At 47.9% G+C, this 21,226-nt stretch overlaps 1 protein-coding gene across 2 annotated transcripts in view; it reads left to right on the forward strand.

Annotated features, from left to right (window-relative positions):
- HTATSF1 (HIV-1 Tat specific factor 1) overlaps nucleotides 1-21,226 on the forward strand; it is a 235,764-nt gene that overhangs the window by 99,097 nt on the left and 115,441 nt on the right. For both annotated transcript variants that reach the window (XM_085607950.1, XM_085607951.1), the window contains one exon: nucleotides 19,487-19,586. In XM_085607950.1, the coding sequence (XP_085464076.1) occupies nucleotides 19,487-19,586 (100 nt within the window). The remainder of the gene's footprint in view (nucleotides 1-19,486; nucleotides 19,587-21,226) is intronic.

Consider the following 21,226-nt stretch of genomic DNA (forward strand, 5'->3'; position numbering starts at 1 on the left):
TCTGCGCAGATCAGGGGTTCCAGTCTTCCCCTATCTCGACGACTGGTTGTTGAAGGCGGGCTCGCCCCAGACAGTCGTCTCCCACCTCCAGACTACGGCGGATCTCCTGCATTTGCTAGGATTTTCCATCAACGTGCCGAAGTCACACCTGAGTCCCTCTCAGAAGCTCCTCTTCATCGGAGCGGTTCTCGATTCGGCGCAGTTCCGGGTCTATCCGCCGGAACAGCGGGTCCGGGATATTCAGGCCCTGATTCCCATCTTTCGGCCTCTATCCTGGGTTTCGGTCAGGCTAGTGTTGCGGCTTCTGGGGCTGATGGCCTCCTGCATCCTACTAGTGCATCACGCCAGGCGGCGCATGCGGGCTCTGCAGTGGGACCTGAAGTTTCAGTGGGCCCAGCATCACGGCAACCTGTCCGACCATGTCTTGATCTCGGAGGGCACTGCACAGCAGTTGCAGTGGTGGCTCACGGACCGCGATTGGGTCAAGGGCAAGAGCCTCTCCCTTCCCCAACCGGAGCATGTCGTAGTGACGGATGCGTCCCTCCTGGGATGGGGTGGCCATATGGGAGAGGCGGAGATCAGAGGCCTCTGGTCTCCGGCGGAGTCTCGTCTCCACATCAACCTGTTGGAGTTGAGAGCGATCCGACTTGCACTGAAAGCCTTCCTTCCCTCTGTCAGGGGCAGTGTCGTGCAGGTGTTCACGGACAACACCACCGCCATGTGGTATTGCAACAAACAGGGCGGGGTGGGGTCGTGGACCCTTTGTCAGGAGGCTCTGCGCCTCTGGACGTGGCTGGAACACCAGGGCGTCACCCTAGTGGTTCAACATCTGGCGGGCTCTCTGAACGCCAGAGCAGACGAACTCAGCCGCCGGTGCATGATGGATCACGAATGGCGTCTGAACTCCGAAGTGGCGCAAGGTCTCTTTCAGCAGTGGGGAGAGCCTTGGTTAGATCTATTCGCCACCGAAGAGAACGCGCAATGTCAGCCGTTCTGCGCGTTGGAATTTCCAAGGCGGCACTCGCTCGGCGACGCTTTTCGTCACAAGTGGAGTTGCGGTCTGTTGTACGCCTTTCCGCATATACCACTTCTGCCCAGAGTGCTGAAGAAGATCAGGCACGACCGGGCCCAAGTCATCTTGGTGGCTCCGGATTGGGCACGAAGGTACTGGTATCCCGAGCTACTCAGTATGTTGACCGATCCTCCGATACGTCTTCCCCTTCGGGAGGATCTTCTGTCGCAGCAGCAGGGGACGGTCCTCCACCCGAACCTGTCCAGCCTCCACCTCCATGCGTGGAGATTGAGCGGCGGCAGTTGATGCCATTTGACTTGCCTCCTGAAGTCTGTGATATCATTCTGGCAGCCAGGCGTCCCTCCACAAAGACGGTGTACGCCTGCCGGTGGAACAAATTTGTGGCATGGTGCACAGCAAAGGCTGTGGATCCCCTTTCCGCCCCTCTTTCTGAGGTTCTACTGTTTCTTCTTTCTTTGGCCCGGCAGGGCTCTGCCCTGGGCACCCTGAAAGGTTATCTTGCTGCCATCTCTGCCTTCTTGCGGCTTCCTGATCAGCCTTCTCTTTTCAAGTCCCCTGTAGTTACACGCTTTCTAAAAGGCATTACTCACACGTTCCCTCCTGTCCCTTTTGTAATGCCTCAGTGGGACTTGAATCTTGTTCTCACATTTCTAATGTGCGCTCCCTTTGAGCCTCTTCATAATTGTCCTCTTCGTCTGCTGACGCTTAAGACTGCTTTTCTGGTAGCCATCACCTCGGCTAGACGGGTGAGTGAGCTCCAGGCTTTATCATCAAAGCCTCCTTTTCTCTCTGTTCATCCGGACAAGGTTGTCCTTCGGCCTCGTCCCTCCTTTCTTCCGAAAGTGGTGACTCCATTTCATCTTGGGCAGTCTGTCACCTTGCCCACCTTCTTTCCGCCTCCGCATCCTTCCAAAGAGGAAGAGAGGCTCCACTGTCTGGACCCAAAACGTGCGCTCTCCTTTTATCTGGACCGCACAAAGCAGTTCCGGGTGGACGACCAACTTTTCGTTGGATACGTGGGTGCTAAGAAGGGAAAAGCTGTGCACAAACGGACCATCTCTCGGTGGGTCGTTTTGTGCATCAAAATTTGTTATTCCTTGGCAAAAAAGGGCCCTCCTGTTGGGCTGCGCGCCCATTCTACTCGGGCCACAGCGGCTACTACTGCTTTGGGACGGGGTGTCCCTTTGCAGGACACCTGTCAGGCGGCGACGTGGGCTTCGCTACACACGTTTGCCAGGCATTATTGCCTTGACAGCCAAGTCCGGAGGGATGGCTTCTTTGGCCGTTCTGTCCTCCAGGACTTTCTGGTGTGATCTTGGTTCGCAGACCCACCACCGGGGATGGTATTGCTTGGGTATCTATTCTAAGGTGAGGAATCTAACTAACGTGTTTCTTTCAGATGAACAAGTTACTTACCTTCGGTAACGATGTATCTGTAAGAAACATTAGTTAGTTAGATTCCTCACCGACCCACCCATCCTCCCCGTTCTGCGAACTGACATCTAGGGTCAAGGTTATCCTTTTCAGGCCCCTAGATTTTATTTTTGGCACCAGTGTCGGTCTTTGCATGGCTCTGCGTTCCTGGCGCGGAAAGCTATGTACAAGAACTGACGTCAGCGCGCGAGGGCGGCGTACTCCGACGTCATTCCGGCGCACGACGCCAACGACTGACGCGGAGCCGCAGACGACGCCTAGCGACGCGCAAGGGGTATTGCTGACGAAGAATCTTCCGGATCCAGTCTGACGCCTGGGGATATTCTAAGGTGAGGAATCTAACTAACTAATGTTTCTTACAGATACATCGTTACCAAAGGTAAGTAACTTGTTCTACTGAGCACGTGACACCATTGTGGCTCTTTTTTAATGTATTTTTCTTTCTTTGGGTTTTAAAGTGACCCTCGAGGGCTCCCCTCTTCAGAGGTTGGTGGAGAGAGGGGATGTGGTACAAATTGCCCACTTAGTGGAAAGTGACGCAGAGTTAAATGCTTCGGAGCAGATTTACAAACCCCTTGCGTCACTTTTAATGGAAAATTGGCGCAAGGAGTTTGTTAAACTGCCCCTTCCTTTGGTGGAAACGCCGGAAAATTGGCGTTTTGTGTGTGAAAATGAGCCTGGAGTGGGTGTGTGGTGTGTAGAAGGGGGGGGGGAGCTTGGGCCTCACACAGCCGAAGGCAGTCAGCTGGTACCACGAGTGAGGCCTGACTGAGGATGACGCATCTGGGGGCCCTGTTGGTGGCCCCTTGGCTTCTCTGGTCCAGGGTTCAGGCTCATCTTTGGGGGAAGATAGAACCAATGAGATAGAAGTTTAACGCCTCTGCCAATCGGGGCGTATCGAAGGTGGCGCGAGAAGTGCATTCTCATGTTGGACGCTCGAAGCCTACCACCCTAACCTTTAGCCAGGCCCACAGTATAAATCCATCAAAGCGCCTATACGCAACTCAAATTTCTAGTATGCGCTATTAAAAATTTGTTTCACTTAGCAGCCGTTGGCTCGGGGTTACAGATTCGAGCCTTCTGCCTGGCATCATCTCGGTGATAGCAGACCGTAAGGTGGAGGCAGGGGAAGGTTCACCCCCCTCGCCGCGGAGATCTGTGTGTCACGTGTCTGAGGCCTGGCGAGGCCAACTCCGCCTTTCATCCGTGCGGCGGCCACATGAGGAACCTTGCCTTGGGTGATAAACTCCGATGTTTAAAATTAAATATAGTGTTAATAATATTAACTCTGATTAAAAATTGCTCTAGTGGATAAAAGAGATGTAAGTGCAACTTGGACGTGGAGTAAGTAGTCAGTGATGTAAGCCTCAGGTGAGCCCACACCACCCACAGGTCTTTATCCGGTTCGGGTTTGTAGTGATCAGTCATAAGCGCACAGACCGTTGAGTAAAATACTTTACGTTTGTTATGTTGTAGTGATTTATAAAGCGCTTATTCTGCCACCGCGGTGCTTCAATTATAAACAGTTCTTATCAAACACGTCTCCTTGGAAGGATGAAAGGCTTGCCAGCCCGGCAGACTTTGCACCTCCGTCCTTAAGACTGTTTTTAACCCACTGAGTTGTCTTGCCGCCTAACACACTATGGTCCGACCGGCTGCATGCAGACTGGTCGCTTTATCCTCATTAAAAATAATGAGGTGGGCTGTAGGGTTATGCGTGCACATGTGGGATTTATGGGCCGGGCCTGCACGGTATCAACGAGGGGGGAAGGCTGGGCCCAAAAACCAAGACAGGAAATGATTGTAGCTTTTCAGCCTGTGGCGACACGTGTGAATCGGGGCCCCCATAAAAACTGGGTAACAGGGCTCTTAAGACGAGGTGGGGCTAGCGTAGCCTGAGAGCGGCAGTTTGCAATGAAGGGAGAGGGGATGTAGTGTGCCTCTCTGGGGATGGGAAAACAAAAACATATTTTGTTGTAGTCCATGTGACATGAAACAATTTGAATTTGAACCAGAGAATAGAGGAAACCAATTGTGACACTTGCACACATTTTTTTTAAAAATGAGGATGTAACTCTTGCTTAGAAATTGTGGTTTTGTTATAGATTTAATTAAAGCTTGTTCTGTAACTATACCCTGTCCACATAAAAAAAACCAACGCTGTTTTCTCTTCTTACATTTTCAGTCCGAGAGAGCGCAAAGCGATGAATTATGCCCCAAACTCGGCCGCATGTTCCCCGGTCATTCACCTCAGAAATGTGGCAAATGCCCTTTCTGAAGCAGAAATAGTGCCCCCGGGGTGGCTACATTAAGTGGGTTTGCCGACTTCCTGCATGGTTCAAACTCTTATGGAACGTCACGTTTACCTACTGACAGTGCCACTGGAATTATGCGGTACAGGAGGAACATATACAGCAGTTGGCTAAACTATTCGGGCAACAGGCGGATTACGATGCTTAATGCGGCGCGTTTTGTGGTAGAATCTCTTCATTGTGTAGCTGTTTCCTTGCATGTTAACCCTGCCTGAGCTCGTTCCGCGTCTTTAGTATCAGTATAACACCAAAATGCAGCAATAAGCAAAGCAAAGGTTTCTCGTCAACTTTTCGTAAGAGCGTTCCTTGTGCGGCAACAACCGTTGTCACATTTATAGTAATTGTTGGCTGTTTTTTGAGCGTTTTCGTTAAAATCTATGCAGCGGGTGATGTATTATTTGGTAAACTCCGTAAATCCATAATTATGCGGAAAATACCGAGGCCCAAAGTGATTGCCGCCGTGTAATCTTTAGTTCTCCGAGCCCAGGTCTCCCTCCTCACAGCACTTGCTCCACAGCCTTCACTGGAGCTGGAGTGCAGTGCAGCAGCCGGCACGACCTGCAGTGTGATGCGGCAGCTGGCACAGACCTGAGGGTCTGCAGTATAATGCGGCAGCCGGCACAGACCTGAAGGTCTGCAGTGTGAGGCGGCAGCCGCCACAGACCTGAGGGTCTGCAGTGTGACGGGCGGCTGGCACACACGGGTACGCGCAGAGGGAAGCCTGTGGGTCTGTAGTACGACGCAGTAGCAGGCACATACTGGTAGGCGCAGAGGGCGTGCCTGTGTGGGAGTAGTGTGGCGCGGCAGCAGGCGCAGACTGTAGGCCCGAGGGTCTGATTGTGTACACTAGCAGGCCCGCACGGGTAGGCACAGAGGGCAGGCCTGGGGGTCTGTAGTATAACACAGGAGCAGGCACATAGGGGGTACCTGTGGGTCTTTAGTATGATGCAGGTGCAAGCACACACAGCTACGCACGGAGGGCAGGCCTGTGTGCTTGCAGTGTTGCACAACAGCAGGCACAGACTGTAGGCCCGAGGGGCTGGTGTTGTACACCAGCAGGCACACACGGGTACGCGCAGAGGGCAGGACTGTGGGTCTGTAGTATGACGCAGGAGCAGGCACATACTGGTAGGCGCAGAGGGCGTGCCTGTGTGCCTGTAGTGTGGCGTGGCAGCAGGCGCAGACTGTAGGGCCGAGGGTCTGGTGTTGTACACCAGCAGGCACACACGTGTAGGTGCAGTAGTATGATTCAGGAGCAGGCACACACTAGTAGGCGCAGACGGCCATGCCCGGTGGTCTTCATGTGGCGCGGCAGCAGGCACACACTAGGCCCGTGGCCTCCTCGGAAATGTTTTAAAAACAAAAACGTAAACAAAAATAATGTCATGAGCAATGCCAATAGCTCTAACTTTAACAATGCCGAGACCATTGCATTGTAAATGCTTGTTGTAATTTGGTGTTAATATGTTCAGTAGTTTGGATTTATTAAAGAAACAGATTTATGTATAACTAGAGATGTGGAGCCACGTTCCCACAGCAGTGCCTTGATTGGCTGGCTGCAACCTGAGAGCAAAGTTACAGCCGCCATTTTGTCCATCGGGACATGGTTCCTGGGGGCAGTGTATTAATAGTAAATAGGATATAAGGGGTAAAGATAGAGTTAACCTGACCCAATGGGACTGATAGTGGAGCCTGCGAGAACCTCTCTTGGACAAGCAATTGTCTAAAAATGCTTATTTTGGGGGTGCACAAGGATCTGTGGATATATACTGCAGCACTCAGAGCGGCACCCGTGTGAATCTGCGACAGATCCAGATCCCAATTAAAAAAAAAAATACACACACACACCACTCCTCGCACATCTATGCAGCCACTCACACATCCATTCACAGACCCACACAGGCGCTCCCACACCCATGCAACCACACACACACACCTACTCACACACCTGTACAGCCACTCGCACACCCACTCAGAGACTCAGAAAGCCACTTCCACACCCACTCACAGACCCACACACCCACTCATATGCCCACTCATACGCCCACTCATATGTCCACTCACACACCCACTCACACACCCAGCCACTTACACACCCATGCAGAGACCCAGAAAGCCACTCACACACCCATACAGCCACTCACACACCCACTCTGAAACCTAGAAAACCACTCACAGCCACTCACACACCGATTCAGAGACCCAAAGAGCCACTCACACAGCCACTCACAGACTCACGCAGCCACTCACACACCCACTCAGAGACCCACACATCCACTCGCTGACAAAACTGCCAGTCTCACATGCACTGACACACCACCCACCTACACCCCCACACACCCACTCACACACCCAGGTTACAGGGATGTTATAGTTTTTTTTTAAATGTATTTTATTTATCATGGTATTGCATTACAGCAATAGAAACATGAGTACTCACTGTCATTTTTCCATTTAACTAGAGTATGCATTGATACTGACCAAATAGAAGGCATTGTAGCGAAAGTCCGATAATAAGGAAGAAATAGAATATAGTTAATAAATGCAGTCCCAGTGGAATGTCCGCGTCCCTGGGGAGAGAAAGCACGTTTCCCCCAGCACAGCCCCCCGTCATCCCACCAAATAAAAGCAAATCTCAACAATTGAATAAAATCAAGACAGTCAATCTTAATAAAGTACATTTCAACATTCAGAAACAGGTTATTATGTTGCATACGCCCCTCATCCCACTCCGGTGGGAACTATGCCGATTTCGAGTTGCGAGGCGGCAGTTTGACGTTTGTTCCCGTTATAAGCCCTGAATGGTCCCCAGATGTCTCTGATGTCGTGAGGAGCACAGTAATGTGGTGGAGTAAACTTTGCGGTTGGTGTTGCAGTATGCTAGGCTTTCCAGCCAGTTTTGTAGCGTGGGAACTGTTTTGCGGCCCCAATGTAGTGCGATAAGGGAGGCAAATCTCCATATTCCTTTAGGGAAGTTTACCACATAGCCCAGGAGCGCTATCTCTGGTGTGGAGACTAGTGTCAATTCTGTCATATCTCCCAGTGTCTTGTGTATTGTTTCCCAATATTCTTGTATCTTAGGACACGTCCATGTGAGATGGGCGAAATCTGCGTATGGAGCATTGCATTTGCGACAGTTGTTTGGTCTGGCCGGGTCCAGCCTGTGTGATCTGGCAAGGGTGACATACATTCTGCACAGAAATTTAAAATGTAACGGGTTGTGTCGACTGTTGAGAGAGACTTCTTTTGTCACTGTGCAACATTTGAGCCATTGCTCATCCGTGATGGTGCGCCCTAGGTCATCATCCCATGCTTTGCAAATCTTGTTGTCTGTGACCCGATAATGTCTGGGCGTGCCCTATAAAGTTTAGACATGAGATGAGTCCCTCTCTGATTCTCAGTGATCATGTAGAGGGGAGAGAATGGGTCGGGTTCGATAGGGCAACTGGGTAGGGAAGCCCGCAACGCTGAACGGATGCGCCCCATTACGAAGCGGTCCATAAACGAGGTGTGACTGAAGCGTTCCTCGTCTGTCACAGAAAAGACTTGTCCATTAGGGAACAGGTCACCCATTTTGGTGATGCTAAATTTGTTCAAGGTGCGTAGTACCAGCTTCTCCCCCATGATCGACAGCCAGGGGGCATTGGAAATGGGTAGCGCCAAGGAATATTGCATGTCAGTGCCTGTAATGCACCTCAGTTTTTCCCAGGCCCAGCTGGTGTTGGAAACCATCTGTATGTCAGCGGGGTCTCTAGGCACGCCTTTGGGCAGAGTTTCTCAGGCAACATGAAATCTGCCTCGGGACGGAGAAATGGGATCCTAGCGTCTGGGTCGAACCACGCAAAGGTGTAGCTGCATTGGGCTGCTAAGTAGTACAATTGACAATTGGGACCGCTAAATCCTCTTCTTTCGTATGGCAGTGTCAACACTTGCCAGCGTACGCAGGGCTGTTTCCCCCCCCCCAGATCAGCCTGATAAGATGGGAGCGTAATGTTAGAAAGAACCTGTTCGGGAGGGGTATGGGGATATTATTAAAAGATATAAAAATTTGGGGAGCATGACCATCTTGATGATGGCTACTCTGCCAGCGATGGACAGTGGCAAACGCAGCCATCTCTCCACCCGAGCCTCAAGAGCAGAGAATGCTTGGCCATAATTAAGTCGAAGAATGTGTGCTGTGTCTAAGTGGTTATGAATGCCCAGATATTTAACGGAATCTGTACACCGCTCAAGGGGGAATTCACATTCCCACTGCAGTGTGCTTGAAGTTAAGGGGAAAATATCTGATTTGCGCCAGTTGATGCCCAGTCCTGCATGTTGTCCAAATCTGGTTATTTCCCTAATGAGTGGTTCAAGATTAGTTTGGGGTTCCCGTACATAGAGAATGGTGTCGTCTGCGTATAGGGAGACCAAGAGGGGGCCAGTGTTGAATTGGAGGCCTCTCTGGAGATGTTTTTCTTGAAAGTGCCGGATTAGGGGGTCCATGGCGAGAATGAATAATAAGGGAGACAGGGGGCAGCCCTGACGAGATAAAGAGAAGGTTCGGGAGAGTGTACCGTTCAGTCGTAGTTTAGCTGTGGGGTGACTATATATTAATTCAGTGGTGGCAATAAATCCCTTCGGCATTCCCATGTGGCGCATAACGTATATAAAGAAGGGCCACTCCAGGGAGTCGAACGCCTTTTCCGTGTCTAACAGGATGGTGGCGTCCGGGACCTCCGGATTAATCCTATGCAAAATTGAGAATAGCGTCCTAAGATTTAGTGAGGTTGACCGATGACGGACAAAGCCTGACTGCGCCGGGGAAATAATCAATTCCATCAGGAGAGATAGGCGCATTGCTAGAACCTTGGCCAGGATTTTATAGTCTAAGTTTAGTAAGGACAGTGATCGCTATGACCCACATAGAGACGGGTCTCTGCCAGGCTTGGGAAGGAGAATGACTGCTTCACGAAGGGTTGGTGGTAGGATGTGCTTTTCGAGGGCTTCTGCGTATACTTCATTCAATTGTGGCGCCAACATGTCTTTATATGACTTATAAAAGTCCCCTGTGAAGCCGTGCAGGCCGGGGGCCGAAGAGCTTCTGAGGGCTGACATGGCGTTAACGACCTTGTCCCAATTGATCGGTTCGGCTAAAAAGTCCTGCATGCTCTTTTCCAAATAGACCAAAGCGATTTCGGATAGATAGGCTTCCTGAGCAGTGAGGTTGCGTCCCACCCTTGAGGTATACAGGTATGTGTAATAGTCCAGGAGTTCATTGCGAATCTCCAAGGTGCCAGTGAGGATCTGGTCAGAGGGAGATCTCATTCTGGTGATATAAGCTTTACTGTATGGAGGCCTGCAAAAAAGGCGGCAAAAAGGACGGCGAGGTGGCCTGGAAAAGTGGCGAGAAGGCCTAGAAAACCCTAAGAGGGAGGGGGCTGAAAAAAGAAGAACGGCGAGAGGGGGCACACGGCACTCAGGGGGCACACGTACGGGGTACACGGGAAAAAAGAGGATTTACAGTCAGACCGGCAACACAAGCACTCGGGGTACACGGGAAAAGAGGGAGCACACTCACACACACTCACAGGAGGAGAACAGTGAGGAGGGCAGTCAGGGACTGGTGGCGTTGCGTGAGCAGGGGAGCGACCTACCCGAGGGTCAAGGGTTGATTGATTGATTGGGAGGTGGTTGCACCTCCCTGGGACAGGAAACCTATTATCCAGGCCTCCCTTTCGGGCAGCAGCAGGTGGCCAGACCCGTGTCTGTGGAAGAGGCATCCATTTTGTGATGCCAGGACTGTAGAAAGTCCTAGCGGGTTAGACCAGTGTGAACATGTCTCTCCCTCTAGAAGGGTGTATGCTACCCCCTGGCGGGGGGGGGGGGGTAGTATTCCAAAGCGTTTGACACCAAACGCAACATGTTTCCGTGCAGCCATCCCAAAGTTAGTTTACTGCGAGGTTATAATGCACTTAAGAGTATATGGTCAGGCTGCACCACAAACAGCATTAGAGGACGTACTCCGAACGCTGCAGAGGGGCTCTGCACATGCAGGGGCACCCTCTCACATGAAAACCAAGCACTCTGCCTTCAGGATTGTTAAGGCCTGCCATAGGAGTGACTTATAGGTTTTATATGTGTGTGCAATGGTAGTGATATAGGTAGCCTATACCACAGTAAGGGGTGCAAGCACACCCTTACCCAGGCTGCAGTAGCAGACCTGTGGTGTCATTTTGGAGTGCTTCCCAGGAGTGGCATAATACATGCTTCAGTCCCTGGTAGGCCTCTGAGGTACCTATGCCCTAGGTACATAGTATACCATATACTAGGGGCTTATAAGGCACTCCAGAATCTAATTAGATATGTACCTAATGTACATGCAAACCATTTTAGCGAGGAAGCAGCTAGGCTGGCGTCCTGATTAGCAGGGCCACAGCCAGACTAAGGTCGAAAAACAGTGAACCACCAGCAAAAAGTGAGGGTACCCATATGAAGCAGATCCTACTCTCCTACAGTGGATAGCTGTGTGTGGTTAAATGTCACATTCAGTCCTTCATGGAAGGGGCCCCACTCCTCCCCCAAAGCATAGCTTCCCTCCGCTTAGCAAGTAACGGTAGCATGGCGTGTAGCTTACAGGTCCCAGTTGGTGTATTTTTTATGCATCCCGAGATCCTAAGATCATAAGAACTGTAATACAGACCTTTTATATGTTATAATTTCTAGCCCTGAGGAAGTCTGTGGCCTACACCACATAAGACGAAACACGTGTTGGCGGCTAAGACAGTTGTTGGAGAAGTTGATCTGAAATAAAAGAAGATAAAGAAGACCTTCTCGATGTTGATTCATTAAGGACTTTGAATAATTGTGAATTAAGCTCAGGATATATTTATTTTGGGTAGAATTCCTATATCATCTGGTATATGGTGGATGGCTGTTGCCATATCCTTTGAGCTATTTAAAATTTTAATTGCTTTATTATTTCACAACTCTGCGCAATTGTCACCCAGCCATCCATTCCGTGAAGTATTGTTTTACAGAGAGTGCTGCCAGCTACTTCTCTGGTCCCATTGGTAGTTCCTCATTCTAAATCTTCCAGACAGTGCTGCTAGCTGCTACTCTGGTCCTGTCGGAAATTCCCACATTTTAAGTCTTCTAGGCAGTGCTGCAACAGTGTCTCTGTTCCCAGTGGTAATTCCTTATTCTTAATCCTCTAAACATTGCAGCTGGCTGCGTCTCTGGTTCAGTCAGTAAGTACTCATTCTAAATCCTCTAGGCAGTGCTGCAGCTGCATCTTTGGTCCTGTCCGTAATTTCTCATTCTTAGTCCTCTAGGCAGTGCCGCTAGCTGTTTCTGTTACACAGTGCTGCAGCTGCTTTTTCTGGTCCCAGCGGTAATTCCTTATTCTAAGTCCTGTAGGTAGTGCTGCAGCTGTGTCTCTGTTCATACACCCACTACACTCCAAACCATAACACATAGCTAAAAGACATTGCCATTTAAGCGCCAGTAGCTCTAAATCTGACAAATGCGAGACCTATTGCATTACAAATGCTTGTTTTATACTTTGAAACAGGTTCTCCTCTTGTGAAGGGCGCTGCTTAATTTTTATGGCCCAGGCCCTGAAAAATCTTCTGACTTGACAGGCCATACACATACATGGCCGGTTCTGTTTTAAGGTCCAAGAAATCCATTTGTTTCCCTGTTTGATAGCTTTTAGAAAGTCTTCAAAGTTTTATTTTAAAACCAGCTTACCAACATCCATCTATGCAGAGTCCCCATAGGTATTGTGCACACTATGAATGCTGTCAATCATTCACATATTTAATGGTATATGCCAGATCGGGGGCCCTTTTTTTTAACCTGACCTTGGTTCGTGCCATTATGGTAGGTTCTTGTTTTTACATGGGTGTTTCTGTGGAACGCTTATTATGATTTAAACACGGTTTTCTCGTTCGAATGGTATTCTAAATCGCAGGGAAAGGTAGGATAAAGGACCTATCCTGTAATCTTTTGTACATTTATGTAAAACTCTGCTGTATTCTATGGAGACTAAAAGCAACAGATTTTTATCACACAGGTATCACTTTAAGACGGTCTACAAAAGAGTTTGTGGGGGAAGTCAAATAATTCTTATGGTGAAACTGTTGCAGAATCGGGGTCGCTAGACAGTTATGCTAACAACCTTCTTTTTTATGGTTGTTGGAACAAGATTCTCACTCTCAAAGTTGCACAAAAACGTACTTGATTTGTAATGTCTGTGGGCATCGTTGAGGTGATTTAGTATTCGGCCTGAGGACACATGACGTTCTTGGGTCTTTTAAAACAAAAAAGCATTTTGGCAAGACAAGCCGGTCCTCTTTTCGCCTCTCCACAAGCACCATTTCAGGGCACTGTAGCGGTGTTAAGTCTGTGTCATCCATTTTGACATGTCCATAAAGCAGTAAACCTGTTCATTGCCAAATAAGCCCTGCATTCATTGGTCTTGTTCTTCCAAATGTCGACTTGTATCCTGGAGATCTATTCTATCGGGAACTGCAAACTCACCTGCGTTCCACTAATGGTAGAGCCACGAAAAGGAACCTGGTCTGCTGTTGTAAAATAAAACAAGCATTGGCAAAGCCAACAGGTTTCACCTGTGCGATATCTTTTGGCTGTGTCCGTGCTTTTTACATGTTCCACAGCAGCGCAAGCTGCTATGCAACATGGCTTAAAGTAAACAAAAGAAACCTGTAAGGCAGCCAGCCTTGACCACGTCATAGTGATTTTTTCCCTTTAAGCCATGGTGCACAGCAGCCCGTGCAGCTATGCAACATGTAAAAACAGTAGAGTGTGATGGGGGGGTGGGACAACACAACAGAGAGCAGGAGGAGGAATAGGGTTGGGTGAAGAACTATGGGGGGGTGTGAGGAAACACTGGCAGGATGTAGCCAAGTTAATGTTTGACATGCACTCAATAAGAGTAAATGTCCAAAAGTAACAAAAGAGTACCTGCAGGACCCTGCCGCCAATAGAAGGACACCACAGGAAGCTGTACTTGGTACATGCTCCATGGGATAGACACACAGATGCCCCAGAAGTAAGGTGAGGAGGAGGTGCTGACCGATGGTAAGTAAAGAAATGCGAGTGACAGAGTTGGATTTATTAGGTAATACACACAGAGGACACCTTAGAGGATTCCCCTGATAACCTACCAACTACTAGTGGGGTTACCGACCGGTCCTGGCCAGCCTGCCACCACTACCACTAGACATGTTTCTGGCCTCCACGGGTTGTAGCCTTCGCTCTCAGAGGCCAGGAACAAAGCCTGCTCTGGGCGGGGGTGTTTCACACCTCCTCCAAGTAAGGTATGCCGTGCAGGGTTGGAAGCTTCAAAGGACATGCTGCATTTGAAATGCGACCCAGGCCTCTCCAGTTAGTGGAGAATGCAACCCCCCTGTCCTGACCTCACTTTTGGTGGGAGGACAGGTGGGAAAATTAGTAAGATCTGGAGGTTTGCCCACATTCAGCCAGTACCAACCCTAAGATGGGGCAGGTGATGTGGACCGCACTTTTACAATTCCTCCATTTTGGCTGGAGAGAATTAGCCTAGCAGGGACAGGGTTGTGCCCCTTCCCTCAGGAAGTGGTCGCATAGAGGGTGTAGACACCCTGAAGGTAGGTAGCCCAATGCCTACTGCCTGTCACTCCCTTTAACGCCCCTAAATTTAGTATTTAGGTGGAATCCCTCAACCCAGATTTTCAGATTCGATTTGACCTGTAGAAGAACCTGATAAGAGCTGCTGAACAAAAGAACGGAGTACCTGCTGCAGAATTTTGGAGCAAAACCCTGCCTGCTGCTTAAGGACTCGACCATTGTGGTATGCTGCCTTGCCCTGCTACTGTGAGATCTCTAAGGACCTCCAGACCTTCGCCAGTCACCGAAGAACTCCCTTGGAGTAGAGGAACTACTCCCCTGCAGACCGCAGGCACCAGACCCGCAGAGTCCGGCTTACCGACTTGACGCTCCCCAGTGACTCAGACTCAGAAACTGAACCAGAAGAGATACACCTACTCCGAAGTGTCAGATCTATCTCTCCACTAAGTGTGAAGACAACAGCACCTACCTTAGCTGCCCAAATCAATACCCAGGGTACCTGACCCCGTGCAACCTACACCGAGACGAAGAGTCCAATACGGACTCCAACTGTCCAGATAGCAAGCACCCATTGAGGAACGTCGGAACCCCTGACACCCACTTCGTAGGTGGTCCAACTGTCCTCATACCATCCCTGCAACCTGTCTCCCCCTGACCGCAAAGACCACCTTGATGCACAGACCCGACTGACCATCCTGCTCTGCACCCAGCCCTCCCGGCCTGGGTATCGACAAACTGGCTGTGCTCCTGAGGCCCTTGCGACCTGATCCCTTGTTTGGGATCCCTTGGGCTTACCTGTAAGTCCTCTTGTGCAGCCTGTTTTGTGGTGGGCAGCCTTCTTTGTAGCGCCTGCTACCAACGACTACAGCACCCTGGCCCAAGCCGAATATGAGACGCTCCTGACGATCTGCTGTTGGAACATTGGACCTGGGTTTGCGACTACCCTAAAACCCAAAGGTGAACCCCAAGAAACTGCCTGCATGGTTTTCTATACATCTGTGTGTTTTCTCCCATAGGAATACATTGTGCCTATTTGTGCACAACTGTGAGTTATTTTCTGAACTTTTTAAAATTCATAACAAAATAAGTACTTACTTGTGAGCAAAGTTCTTGGTCTAAAAAATTAAATAAAATGTAGTATTATTTTTGCAAATTGGTCTCGATTTATTCATTGACTGTGTGTTTCATTTCTTGCCTCTGTGAGTACAACAAATGCTAAGCACTACTCTTGGATGAGCCTACCTGCTTACCCACACGAACACAAATAGAGCACTAGTTTTATCTACTTTTGCCTCTGTTGGCCAGTCTGGGACTTACTGGACTCTGCACAGTGTACTTCATTTTAGTACACTATATAGAGAGTCAACTTCTACAAGGTGCCATAAGCCAGCCTGGGCATCACTCTGGAGAAACCATTGGACCTTTTGTATCTCAAATGGTACTTTTTAGGAAAGAACAACAATTACTGCAAGACTATTTCAGTGAGAATGTGCTAATGAATCCTGTTCAGCTAGCTTCTCTCTCCCAACAGTCCCTGTATTCAGAGCTAAGCCACTTTCACCTGCAGTGACTCGATGTGGACAATGTTTGTTGTGCTTTTGCGAAAGCTAGTGGTAAAGAATAGGTGCCTCCGATTGAGACTAGGGAAGCGACTTTCATCCCCAAATAGCGAGTATTCTTTGAACTGTGCTCCTATACAAAATGCACATAAGGTGCATCAATAGTAATATTATCATTATTTATTAATTTGTGTTTGTGGAAAATGAAAACAGCACTGCAATTCCTCCCATTGGGGGTTCCAGGGGAGTTGGTGCTTTCAGAATAGATAAGTGCTCAAGGTAAAGCTTTGCTTCTGCTCTTCTTCGAAGGACTGACGAAGTGGGCACATACGTGGACTATACAGTACAGGACTCCCACAGATGGGAGAAAAAGCTTCTGGTGGTTATAGCGCTCTTCAGTGTCTAAGGGGTTCTGGCCCTTTTGAAACCGGAAATGTTGCTTGCTCTCTGTTTCTTTATGGTTTGCAATTGCTGACATTGATGCATTCTTTTTAGCATCTCTCATGCTTTCTGTTGCTTTTTCTCCATTACACACACACGTTTTGCTTGTTTTTCCTATATGAGAACAATGCTGTTAGACTCATATGGCACGTGTTCGCTTTATTACTTCTTATTCCTACCACACATGTTGCTTCTTTTCTTCATTTTTCACACATACATGTAATTAATGAGCCTTTTTTTCATATGACCTGTCCCTTGCGATGTTGCTTGCTTCTTATTTTACATATCCTGCATACATGTTATTACCTGGCTCTTTGCAACACCTGACATGCATGCTGTTGGCTTCTTTTCTACATGTTCTACATAGATGCTTTTAGTTTGATAATTGCTATACCTACTACACGTCATAATTATTTATTTTGTAAATTGTGTGCGTTTTTGTTATTAGTTTGCTCGTTGCTGCACTTGTCATTCATGATTTTCCTTGTTTCTTTTATATAGTTCCTATTTTATTAATATTTAGTTCTGTGGTGGCTGCCACACATGCTAATGTTTCCTTCTTTTCTACATTTCATTCTCGTATTCCTTTAGTTGGTTCTTTAGTAATACTTGTTATGCCCGACGGACCTCCCAGCCAGTCATAGAGAAGGCCATCAGCGCTCTACTCAATGACTTCATCAAAACAAACCACACACAGGACCCCTACGAAACAGGCTTTAGAAGCAACCACAGCACTGAGACTGCACTCCTCGCTGCAGCAGACTGCATCTGCAATCTCTTCGACTGAGGTGAAACTGCAGCCCTCATCCTCCTGGACCTCTCTGCCGCTTTCAACACTGTCTCCCACCACAACCTCTGCTCAAGATTCCATGACACCGGCATGCGAGGCAAAGCCCTAGAGTGGATCCTCTCCTTCCTCACCAGCTGAACCCAGAGAGTCAAGATCCCACCGTTCTCCTTAGAACATATAGAGATCAGCTGAGGGGTTTCTCATGGCTCCTTTCTTAGCCCCACCCTCTTCAATATCTAGAAGGCCCGCTTGCTGCCATCGTCAGAAACAACTGACTCAAAATCCTCTCCTACGCGGACGACACCCAGCTAATTCTCTACCTCACCAACAGCCACTAAAAGCAACTTTGACAACAGGATGAAGGCCGTTGCCGCCTGGCTGAAGGATAGCTGCCGCAAACTCAACTCCGACTTAACCGAAGCCATCATCCTGAGCACCACTCCCTCCACCTGGGATGACTCCTGGTAGCCTGCAGCGAATAGGTCTCTTTACACCGCGAGCAAATACCTCGCGGTAGGTTACAACGCGGACGTTACATCGTCCGCATTGTTACCACGGATGGCTTTACATCGCAAGTCGTTTCTACGACTTGCACTAGATGGTGCGCTGGACTTAGGAATAGTATAAATTACTATTCCTACTCCAGTTAGCGCAGCAGCAGGGAATGTGTTGGATTTAAAATCCAACATATACCCTGGTGGTGCACGCCATCTAGCGCAAGTCGTTGAAATGACTTTCGATTTAATGCCATGCGTGGTAACAACGCCGACGATGTAACGTCCGCGTTGTAACCTACCCACGTGGTATTACCCGCGTTGAAACCTCTGTTTCCTGCCCGCAGTGCTTGGAACTCCCCCCACACCCACCGACCACGTATGCAACCTCCGCATCATCCTCACTCTCAATGAACCACCAAATCAACACGTCTCCTCATCCTCATCATCCTCCTGCTTCCACACACTCTTCCTGCTTTGGAAGACTTTCAAGTGGATCCCCACTGAGTCCAGGGTAGTGGTTGCTCAGCAGCAGCAAGCTCGACTACGACAATGCACTCTACACTGGCACCACTCAAAAACTCCTAAAGAAATTGCAAAGCTTCCAGAACACCTCCGCCAGACCTATCCTGCACATCCCCCGCAGCAGCCACATCTCTGGTCACTTGAGGGACCTTCATTGGCTTCCGATCAACAAAAGAATCACCTTCAAGCTCTTCAAGGATGCCTACAAAGCCCTCCACAACACCAGACCTGCATACCTCAACCACTGCTTCTCCATCTACACACCTACCATACATCTACGCTCCACCAAACTGCCCTGGCCTCTATCCCATGTATCCGCAAAACCTTGGCCGGAGAAAGTTCTTTCTCCTATCTCTCTGCGAAGACCTGGAACTCTCTACCTCTACATTTCAAGGCAATCACCTTCACTGCCTCAATTCAGGAAGGACCTCAACACGTGGCTCTTCGACTGAACTGCAGAACTCTGCCCCCTCCCCAGCACCTTGAGACCCTAACTGGTGATTAGCCTCGCTTTACAAGAATCATGATTGATTGATTGATTGATGCTTGGTGTTATTTGTTTCTTTTCTTCATTCCCTACATGGTATTAGTTGTTTTTTTCCTATCCGTGCCACCCATGCTGCTGTTCACTCAGATTTGCAGTCATTTGCTGTGTGACATACACCAAATACTGTTTGTCCCACTGTGATTTCTCAATCAATGCATTTTATACTTGCTGCTTCCCCTTGTCCTCGTCTTTGTGTTTTTTGCCGCTCTTTGTGTTTTTTTCCTTTAAAAAAACAGCTTCATTTTGTGGGTGGATAATGCATTGGATGTGACTATGGGTTTCCGCTGTGTGCCTTTTTTTGCTTTTTAAGCCCTGTACCTATGCTCTTTAATGAAGTTGCTTCTCTCGAAACTCTGCTCAATGGTTCTGATTGTCCCACCTGCTACTGACACATTGTTTTTGTAGGCAGTGAAGTGTGGGCAGTGGAATTCTGGCGCTCCAGTCTTGTTTGTCAGGAAAATGGCATACTGATTGTTATTTACGGCATTTCATACATATGGCATTATTTAATTTTTGCTTTTCTGTCAAAGATGCTGTTGCTCACTTCTTCTATACATTTCCTACATACCTGTTATTAGTTGATTCTTTGATATACCTATTTGTTTCTTTTGTACTTTTTGTATGTAGATCACATCAGTTTTTGCTTCATATTTCACACATAATGCTGCTTTTTTCTTTTCCTACATCTGACATGTGTTGCATGAATCCTTTTCTACATAATGGTGCATGTTTTTCGTAGACAGCTGGACTGGAGGCCGGAGAAGAAGCCTGGTGAAACCAGATTGCGGCACGAGCGGGTTATTATTATCAGGAACATGTTTCACCCAACAGACTTTGAGGTGAGAAGCAATAAGAGTAAATATGTCTAGAGACCAGGATTGTGAAAGCAGTTGTTACAATAAGATGGGGCGCATTTTACCATAGCTTGATGCGCAAATGCATGTGCACTCACAAAGTAGACTTTTTTCTTCAAGTTTACTTAAAAGTATGTATTGAGTGCACTTCTCAGTACAGTTTCAGTTCTAAAAGTGTGTGTTGTCCTTGAGGTTGCGCATATCTTAATGAATAATTTTAGGAATCTCTTACGTCTGAGCTCTACCACTTTTGATGTTATTTTTTCCTACACGTACACCAGTGGGGCTCTTCAGACTTGTATGTGCTCTTTTTATTAATGTTGCCTGAGGTAAAAAAAAAAATACATTGTGGTAGTAAAAGTTCTAAAATACATTTATAATAAAGACATGAAATATAAAGCACAATGAAGCAGTGGAAGCAAATAAGTAGCAATCATTTTTTTTTTTTTAAATGCAAAATGGCTGTACGTATTGCATTTAGGAGAACTTCTGTCCTGTTAACATTCCAATCCAGCCCCGCCCGAACCCTTTTCAAAGTAACTAGTGCTATGTGATAGAATAGTGCATGAGAGAGAAAGGCTAGCTAACCCCTCCAGCTCTACCCTTCGGCCCTCCGCAGGTGTTGGACATTGACGTAGAAAGGAGCATAACCCTGCTTCATAGATCCATGAACATGTACAGTTCACTCTCCCAGCAGATGTGTAATTTGCGACATCGGAAAGGTAGATTGTTCAATGGAGTTGAGTCTTTTTAGAGCATCTTATAGGATAGTATCAATACTGGTCCTGAGGAAGACCCAGTTGGAAATTATTATTATTAGGAGTCGAAAGGTCCATAAGTGGCACCTAATGTAGTATCATTTTCTCTGTCCCACTAAAACAATTGACTGTATAGCCAAAGCACTTTTGTCTTGTGTACAATTTATGTGCTGTTCAAACTCTTATAACTTTCACTGATCACTCGCACTGCACTGTTTTTTTTCTCGGAACATCGTTCAGACTAATGATTTCTCTGGATTACTGTAGAAAAAAAAGATACAAAAATGCAGTGTTAACGTCTTTACCAAATTAGGGTTGACTGCAGTCTTTTTTTTTTTTTAACATAAAAACAGATGTGCATGTTGTGGCCTTAGGCATAAGAAGAACCTTAAGTAAAAGCAAAAGTTTTATGTATGCAATATACAAAGGAGTCGACTTTTCAAGCCCTCCACGAATTATAAGGTTTTAGGAACCCTTGTTGTTGCTAATTCCTGAAACCAATCATAGCTTCCAACAGTAAGACAATAGAAAGAGTATTTCTTAGTCCTACTTGGGGCATCCAAACCACAGACACTACATAATATGATACTAAGAACATACACAGTCATCCCTTGTAAGAGGAAGCAGATCTAGGGTTGGAACAGGAGTGTATTGTGCAACTCCCTACCCAAACACACTACACTAAGGTCAAAGAAGCAACAAATTCATAGAAAGAGTCCATGAAATAGCTGATCAGATTGAGGACTTACACTTTACATCCATCCCTTAACTTTGCCCAGTCAAAAACATCTCTATCATGTCAACCAGAAAAAACAGCCCGTCCAGCATCTCTTTTATATCACTCTTTCCTTTATTTCTTTGTTTGCT

This window comes from Triturus cristatus, chromosome 5_2 (assembly GCF_964204655.1).
Source record: "Triturus cristatus chromosome 5_2, aTriCri1.1, whole genome shotgun sequence".
NCBI lineage: Eukaryota > Metazoa > Chordata > Amphibia > Caudata > Salamandridae > Triturus > Triturus cristatus.